This window comes from Sinocyclocheilus grahami, unplaced genomic scaffold, assembly GCF_001515645.1.
Source record: "Sinocyclocheilus grahami isolate Dianchi unplaced genomic scaffold, SAMN03320097.WGS_v1.1 scaffold592.1, whole genome shotgun sequence".
NCBI classification, from domain to species: domain Eukaryota; kingdom Metazoa; phylum Chordata; class Actinopteri; order Cypriniformes; family Cyprinidae; genus Sinocyclocheilus; species Sinocyclocheilus grahami.
Genome location: NW_015505771.1, coordinates 470566 through 480436, shown reverse-complemented (window position 1 = coordinate 480436; position 9871 = coordinate 470566). Strand labels below are relative to the sequence as shown.

The window sequence follows — 9871 nt, the reverse complement described above, 5'->3', positions numbered from 1 at the left end:
CTATTGTATTGTGGAGTGACACTTTCACAAACTTTTCTATACTCCTCTGATGATAATATGGTAAATATTACAATAACATGGCACAACAACAGTGATCAGCAATAATGATAAGCCTAATACTCACAATAAAAATAATAAGGCCATATAGATCATAACACAGTCTCGGAGGTAAAAAGTGGATTATCCTTCACCCGAAATGTTTGTCTTTTCATCCTGAAAGGCGAGGCAAATGTTGGATCACAATAATTAGGAACCACAGTTTCCACAAATCCCTTCACTTGATTGGGATGTTCTCTTTTATTCTGGACGGCAAGGGCAGTGACTGTAACATATGGCGGATTTTGCAGTATTAAACACGTATTTATACCGATTTCATCAGGCTCCGAAAATTCTTCAAAAAGAACACAAAGAATGGCCTTCTCAGCTGCCATAGCTGCAACTCTTGTGTCATCAGAACAGAGTGTTCAACGCACCACCGTTTCCATTTGTAGGGGATGAAAACAGGAAAACAAGAGGAAAGACAACAAACTAAAAGTCCATGATCGTGACATGAACTGTCCCCAAACTTTTATAAATATACACATAAATAATATATTTATGCTTAATATAAAGTTTAATATAACATTTTTTAATTAAAATTTTTTCAATTAACATATGCCATTTTAGTCCAAATTTACTCAAAATAAATGGACAAGATTAACGGTTCACTATTTTTAAATCAAATAAGAAAACTGTAACTAAATCAAAAACTGAACATTCAGAAAATTCACCTGTACCACAGAATAGAGTAAATCATAAACTTTAAACAACATGAGGGTGGGTAAACGATGACAGAATTTTCTGACAATAAAGCAGACCAGGTAGCCAAAAGCAGACTTCACAGTCACCTATCACAACGTGGCTCATTTTTGAAGCTGCTTGGGCTGTTAGAATGCATAACAGTCTATTAATGGAGGTTCTGTGTTGAGTAATGAGGGCAGAGACAGGGGAGAAACACCCAGGAGAGGCGGCCATCTTTTTAACCCACTTTTTAAAATTCACTCGGCCAGACGTGGGAAGCCTGCATGGAGCCGACATCGGTGGTGAAAAAATGCCTGTCTAAGCTTAATGAAATCAGTAGGACTTCAACATCCGAATAAGAAAATAAAGCAGGAAGCGAGAAAGCTGAGATTTAAGGGGGATTACGATATTTCAACAGTCAGCAATACACTGAGAGAGACGAGAAAAAACCTGGTAGAAGCACTTAATGACTTCTTTCTCTCAAGACCAGCATGAGCGCCTGAAGCACAGCCAGTTTATGCACGTGTAGAAAATGGAAGTTACACTCGTATGTCAAGCTGTAAGAACTAAAAGCCATCGGCATGCTTTTCTGAGATGTTCTGCTGGTAACTAAGTCACTTCACATCAACAGCATCCATCCACCCTCGCTTTCTTCACATACGAGATGCGTCCATGCTGTTTACATGCTCTGCCACAAAAAAAAGAGAATGTAATGGGTCAAAAAGCCCTTGAGATAACATCTTCATTTATCACTAGCTGAAGCAAGAGTGCATATCGGTGAATAAATTGCAAATGCACAAGACAATGAAGTTGACTGAGGAATGTTTTTTTATGTTTTCACAGCTAGTGATTCAACAAGTTCAAAAGTCTGTGTGTTAAAGAAGTAGATACAAGCAAAGTACAGCTAGAAGGCAAGCCAATATAGTGGCTTAAAAATAAGGATTTTTCTAATGGTCCATTTGAGTCAGTGGTTTAGATTTTCACTGGCCCTAACAAAAGAATAATAATTTTTAATGTATTGTGAAATATTATTACAATTTAAAATAACTTTTCTACTGTAATATATTTTAAAATGTAATATATTTCTGATATGGCAAAGCTGAATTTTCGGCTGCCCTTACAAATACTAATCAGTTGCTATAATTTATTATTGTGCTCAATTATTAATATCTAATAATAATAAACTAATAATTAATTGGTATCATTATCAAAGTTGAAAACATTTGCTGCTGCTTAATATTTTGTGGATAGCATGATACATTTTTTCAGGATTATTTGGTGAATAGAAAGTTTATTGATACATTATAAATCAAAGATTTGAAATAGAAATCTTTTGTAACATTCTAAATGTCTTTACTGTCACTTTTGATCAATTGAATGCATCCTTGCTGAATTAAAGTATTAACTTTTTTTAACAAAGATTTAGCAAAAACAAAGATTTTAACAAAGAGACTTCTTTCAAAATAATTAATAATTATTCAAAATCTTTGACTGGTAATAAATTATACATATATATAAAATTAATCGACATATTTTTAATGAGACACAAAAAAGTTTTTAAGTTAACAGTTTCTTTACATGTGCAACCTAGATTTTTAATGATCAAGAATGGATGAAAATTATACACTTATATCTAGAAAACAATGGCCTATGATCTATAATATTCCACAATGGTTTGTAATTTTAAAAAATCTGTTCTAACTGATGCTTCCATCACAAGTCCATACAAACTTTAACTTGAAGAGACTTCTTTCAAAATAATTAATAATTATTCAAAATCTTTGACTGGTAATAAATTATACATATATATAAAATTAATCGACATATTTTTAATGAGGCACAAAAAAGTTTTTAAGTTAACAGTTTCTTTACATATGCAACCTAGATTTTTAATGATCAAGAATGGATGAAAATGATACACTTATATCTAGAAAACAATGGCCTATGATCTATAATATTCCACAATGGTTTGTAATTTTAAAAAATCTGTTCTAACTGATGCTTCCATCACAAGTCCATACAAACTTTAACTTGAAGAAGTTCAAATCAGTTAAAATCACAATAACGTTCAGTGCATCACAGAAAATCAAATGTTGGTGTTTGCAAGGCATAAAAACATGAAGATTATCAACAAAATTCTAAATGCACTAGCACTGACAGCACATATGCATCACTAGATGCCATCTGATGCATGCGTTTTTATCTAAAAGACGGATGTCTTCCAGAGATCTTGGAGATGTACATCATGTATCAGAAATGTTTGCATCACAGAAAATCAAATGTTGGTGTTTGCAAGGCATAAAAACATGAAGATTATCAACAAAATTCTAAATGCACTAGCACTGACAGCACATATGCATCACTAGATGCCATCTGATGCATGCGTTTTTATCTAAAAGACGGATGTCTTCCAGAGATTTATGATTTAAAATGCATGCAAAGTTTATACACAATAACTGAAAATCTATGCTTTCCAGATGAAGTGCTATTTAGTAAGCACACAGACATCTTGGAGATGTACATCATGTATCAGAAATGTTCAATTGTCAAAATACTTAATTAATATAAAGACTCAAATATAGGTAAGAGATTTATAGGCTGACTTCCTTGAAAAGTCTGTTACTGAACTCTTATTTTTCCAATTGTGCAGATTTTACACATTTCAGCTTTAATGAGTGCCGACTGACATCGCTAACACCACATGCTGTGCCGCACTGGCAAACCAGACACGTTTCATATCAATTATGCTGAGGAAGTCTCACATAGTCTCTCAGGGTCTCTCCAGTGAGATTACATCACCAAAAAGCTCATCAGAAACATCCATCTGCCCTGTCTTGTAGCCAAAAACATGACAAAGAGCAAACTAAAGGCTAAATCGTTTGTAGTGTAAACAGTTGTGCCAATTTCTGACTTCTGTCAGGACACATTTGTGATGAGACGAGGCTTGTGAGGATGGATGAGATTATAGGCGACGACTCTTTTTTTCTGCTGACGTGGAGCTGGACAGACTTTCGGGAACACTATGTGATGACTGCGGGGATACGGCAGGGATGGAGTAAATGTGATTAAATACACCCTTTTCTTCCTTAAGAGGATGTAGAAAAAGGGTTACGTTTATTATTTTGGGCAAAAGAAGCAAGTTCACTTCACAAAAGAACAGGCCGATAGGATTCTAAAAAAAAAAAGCTCACCACACAATTTCATGTCTGGTTTATTATATGATTTGTGATCATGTTAACATGCACACTTATAACATTTTTGGAGCGTTTATAGACTATATAATTGTTACTGAAATTTGACATTAAATTTTTTTACTTACTGTAAATATATTATATTTGTGTGCTTTTTAGTTATTCTCATAATTGATTTTGGGGTCGGTAAGAGTTTTTAAATGTTTTTGTAAGAAATCTCATATGCTCATTAAGGCTCAAAATAGAGCAAAAAATAATGATTTTGTCAAAAAAATCAGATTTTAATGCAATTTAAAAGAACTGTTTTAGAGTTTTAGATTTTAAAATGTAATATATAAAGCTGAATTTTCAGCATCATAACTCCAGTCTTCAGTGTCACATGATCCTTCAAAAATCACTCTAATAAACTAATTTGCTGCTCAAGAAACATTTATTATTATTATTATTAATGCTGAAAACAGTTGTTGTTCTTCTCAATATTTTTGGGGAAACTGTAATAATTATTATTTAAATTTTTTTTTTTTACAATTCTTTGATGAATAGAAAAGAAAAAAAGAAACAAAATTTATTTTAAGTTATATAGAAGTTATATAAAGTTATTTACATTTCAGACACAACATGGTCAGCTATTCTGGTTAGTTTTGCTCCTTCAACAAAAATTGTTTGATCAAAATGTATGTACTGTCACTTTTGGCCAATTTAATGCATCCATGCTGAATAAAAGTATTTTTTAAAAAGTAGTGGTATTTTCACTGTAATTTTGTAAAATCTTGATAAGTTCAGTAGAAGTACAATGGAAATAGTTGAAAGCCTCCTTGTTTGGCATTTCCCAGATAAAAAAGCCTGATACAATCAGTTACATATAAAATGAAACCTGCTGATTCAGATAAAACTGACATAAAACTACACTTTACTGTAAAATCCTGTAAATTCTTACACAGAGACTTATATCAGTTCTACTATCACCTCGCGTGGTGGTCACGTATGACCCCCCAGCTCATTTCATTAGTTAAATAGATGGTGTTACAACTCATCCCGGGTTACAACACTCATGGGCGTAGAATATGTGGGGGACGTGTCCCCCCACTTTTAATAAAATGTAAATTCGTCCCCCCTTTTTTCGTGCAAGTGTGTTCACGTAGAGGTTTTCAAGGTTTTCAAACATTACGGAGTGCTAAAGACTCTCATGCAGTGTATGTTTCATTCATCCTCGAAGCCGGAGGGCACTCTCGCACTAAAAGCCCAAAACGGCACTCATAGAAGTAATAACTTTTGTTTATTGTGCATTATTACAGTACAGAAATGATAAAGTATATTTTCTTATCTTATTCTGTGATGAAAATTGAAAAATTGTTTGCAGCATATAAACCAATCATGAAATTGTAATTAGGAAAAAAATATGCTAAAAAAATAGAATAATAATACTAATAAAATAGAATAGAATACAAATTATTGGGTAGTATCCAGCAATGTATTTGATTTCTTAGCCAATTAAAAGTAAGAGATTATAATTTTTTTTTGTCAAAAAATCAAAGTAAATAAATAAATAAATACAATTATTACATTTGACATTTCTGTCCCCCTCACTTCTGAAATGATGGCTACGCCCCTGACAACACTCCTCACTCTCCTCTATGGTAAGGATGTAGTCATTATAATTATTAAGGACAACAGAAGTTCATGGGAGCTCCTCACAAGTGTAAGTGCATGAGCTTTTGAAGAGCACTTGAGTCCTGTATCGACACTCATCTGTAAATATTCAGGGAATGGGAATTACTTATTATAAGCAATTCAACAGAATTTTGTGAAAATGACTGATAAAAGACTTATTTATAGTGCTCTGGGAGTTTGATCATGAATGGATATGCTAATACACTACAAAAGGAAATTATGGAATGATAATTTAAACCTCTCCTTTGATGACACAAAAATACACTCTAGTGCATTAATATTCATATTGCTCCCTTAATATTTTCGACTTACATTTATGCATAAGCATTTCAAGCTAATTGGTAATGTGGCACTAAAACGATCTTCGCCTGCATGCACGCCAAAAGTAGCTCATGAGTTTCTCTGAGAAACAGATCATTCGTTCTGTTCAGAAACCAAAGGAAATACTGATAAATATATTCTATTCAGTATTGAGAAGTATCAGTAAAAAAGATCAATTACCTTATTCAATTTGTGTATTTTTATATTTATTAGAGTATCACACTGTTCACTCTCTAATTAAATCAGTTTAAGATTACAAGTTTATGAGTGTGAATTTCAATTGGAATTTGAACTGGAATGACAGGAAGAGGAATGTAAAGAAGTTTAATAGAGTACTGAGGGGAGACATATTTTCATAGGCCAAACCCTAGAAATTAGTTAGTACTTTAACACTTCTGGTTCCAATGACAATGTTTTTTTTTAAATGGATTTTTGGTTAAATGTCTTAGAAATAGGTCTGTGGTTAACACAAGATCAAGATATTTTCATGTTGAATTCTATAATTCATGAAATATTCATAAAAGTTGTGTTCATTTGAGAAGACCATGATGAACAAAACGTGTAGGAATCATTAATGGTTGCTGGTCACAAAGCTTATTTTCTGCAATAATCCAAAAGCCAATGGAAAAAATCCTGTTGGGTTTTTGTCAAGGGAACCAGAATGATGCTAACTTCCGGGTTGGACTGCAAAAACACGTAATCACTGTAGCACTCTATTCGAAGAATTTTTTCACTATTAATTCAATTTGCCAACATTCCAATGTTTAACTTTTCTAATTAAAATTAGTTGTATGAATTCCAATTCATTTTAATTCTAACTCCTCACATTCAAATACAGCAATTCTGCATCCTGTTTGCTACCTCACTTCAGACTCAATTTAAATCCAGCAGCTATAAACTGGAATTTATAAGGCATTCCCAATTCAATTCATAATGGCGCACAAGCAAGTTTTGCAACAGAGCTATTGTGAACTGTGCTCCGTATCCTATTTGTTGGAGGTGAGAGGCTAGATTGTCTCTCGCTACAGGTCCTCTGCCCTCCCCGGTTTCCTTGTCACCTCATTCCTGATGAGCCTGTGTTGCTGATGTTTTCTGGAACTCATTTCGCCAGCCCTGGAGGTTAATTGTCTCCAGCTCCCTCATGTCTCTTATTGATTAAGAGCGTGGGCTGGAGCAGCTCAACTCATTGGCACCAATGCATATCTTCACCACGAGGCAGGGCCTTGAACCTCGTCACTCCAGGGAGGACTGTTCCATCCTGGGCTTGCCCAAAGGGACCCGAACCCCTGACCACCAGCGGCACAAGCAATATCGTGAGTCGAACAGCCTGTGGAATTGCTCTAGGCTGGTCTTACTCACTGTGAAGAAAAAGGAGCAGGCCATGGGAAAAGTCATTCTCAGCCACAGCGGGCGTGAGAGAGCTGCTAGCAAGTGCTGTCCTGCAATCGTTGTGAAGCTGTCAATCTCTCAAAGATGAAACTCTGTGACGGGCCTGTCATAGTTCATCATTGCTGATTGAGACACAGGACCCTGAGCGCACATTACAGACAACAACTCTACAAGTCTAGACCTAAAATGTTTATCAGGCAAAGGTGAAAAAAGAAACAAGACACAACCCATAAGCATCGCCATCACAGAAAATATTTCCATGTTTTTTTTCCTCGAAAGAGGAGCAACCTTGCAGTAAATAGAAGAAGATGCTATTTATCTGCTTTACATTCAACATATTGGAGAGCAACCGGCCGTCACGGAAAATACACAAACAAACCACAATGTTTTCCTTATTCCATCTATCAGGTTTAAAAGAATAGTTCATCCAAAACATTCTGTCATTATTTAAACGCCTCACGTCATTTCAAACTGGATTCTCAAAAAAATTGTTTTTGAGAATCTTAAATTTTTTTCTCCATACAATGACAGTTCAAATCAACTAGGTGTGTCAAGCACCTTAAAAGTAAAGTATACAACTCTATTCCAAGTTTGAAGCTATACCATAGCTTTGTATGAGAAACACGAAACAGAAGAGATGGACTACTTGTTTTGTTTTGTTTTGTTTTATACCTTTCAGTTTGGAATGGAATACAAATATATTTATACTTTACATTTCTTTGCGCTTGTCACAATGCTTTCTGAAATTGTCTTTATTTAGTATTTTTATTTGTTTAATATTTTATTTAATAGTTTATAGACTGATTTTATTTTATTTTATAGAATATAATATAGTATATCATACAATTTGAATATCAGCTATTTATTAGTTATCAGTCATAACATTTGAAAATGTATTATCAAATTAGCTTATCTGTATTGGCCATCATTTTTAAAAAGTTACCTTTACACTTCACATTTCTCTGACCTTGTCACAATGCATTCTGAGAATGTATTTAATTCAATTTTATTCAATTTTATTTTATTTTTTTGATTTGACTTTAACATGACATAAGGTTGAGTAAATAATGACAGCATTTTACATTTTAATCAACTACTCCCTTAAAAAACATGCTGAATCAACAAGCACTAATCTGTAATTCCAGTATGGGATAGAACCAAAATTTCCAATGCTTGATCAGTGAATGTTATGATGAGTTTCCTTGTCTTTATAAAGCTCTGCTCCCTGTCCACCCACAGCCATCTGCTACGCTCGGCTTTGGACACACAATTTGGCATTTTGTCCATGCTGGCAGCTCACCGTGGCAATAACCGAACATGCCCATGTTCCTTACAGTTGTCAGAAAAACAGTCATATATAAAAGAGTGACAAACATGATCAGCGTGTTTGTGTGTGTGTCATGACAGAAGCAAAATAACTCCTCAGCCTGCTTTTTAAAACATTACTGTCAAAACCAAAAAGTGTGAAACTGTGATTCACGGTTGCGCTTTTATACAACAGTTCTTTCTGTTGGTCAGCTATTCTGGTTAGTTTTGCTCCTTCAACAAAAATAGTTTGATAACATATGAACTAAACTAACTATTTGTATAATGGATATCACATAGTATATAGCACTTATTATATACTATATATGATAGAAAATGCATTTTGCTGTTTAATATGCAGTAATGGACATAGCATATTACAACTGCTTACATATTCTACATCTTTTAGTGACATTAATATTACTAAAGCTTTTTCCAGACAGATTGCATTACAGATAGTGACACGGAAGGCTTACCAAGCCAATGCTCTCCTGTTATCTTGCCAAATCCTTCACGATAAGCTTCCCAGTCACGGAAAAAGTTAACAGAGCCATCTTCTCTGCGTTGAATCACCTGAAAAAAGGAAAAAATGTCATTGTTGTGCATTTAAACACATTTTTATCAATATTATATCCATGCAGAGGTGATATTTGTATAAATCCCCTAGAATAGGAAAATGCATGATTATTACATACACAGCTTTAATGCAAACTGTATTCTCGTCCTCAGAAAGTTTTTAACATACTCTCTTTTTTTTAACGTACCTCGACTTTGTACAGAACTGGGGAAAACTGCGTTTTCATATTATGCACCCTGGGCATGGAATAATTTACAAAAAGATCTAAAACTACATAAATGTGTGTCTATTGGTGAATTTAAAGGCATCATAAAGAGAGTGGTATTGGAAGCTTGTGATTGTTTTTGTTGAGAGGATGTTTAAATATTGTTGTAATGTGTACGTCTTGTATTTTAAAATTGTCTTACTGTATGGCTGCTACCTTGGCCAGGTCTCTCTTGAAAAAGAGATTTTAAATCTCAATGAGACTTCCTGGTTAAATAAAGGTAAAATAAAAAAAACAGTTATAACATCTACCAGCAGAGGTAAACTCTCATCCATTGGACTAAACTAAGAGATGCATGATATATATTATCATATGAGTTATTGGCTGATATTAGTTTATATATATATATATATATATATATATATATATATA

General features: G+C 33.8%; 1 protein-coding gene across 1 annotated transcript in view; it reads right to left on the bottom strand.

Moving 5' to 3' along the window:
• The window catches only part of LOC107557183 (fibrinogen C domain-containing protein 1-like), a 124235-nt gene that overhangs the window by 33403 nt on the left and 80961 nt on the right, over positions 1-9871 (bottom strand). The window contains exon 6 of the mRNA XM_016240506.1: positions 9134-9230. Coding sequence (XP_016095992.1) covers positions 9134-9230 — 97 coding nt within the window. The remainder of the gene's footprint in view (positions 1-9133; positions 9231-9871) is intronic.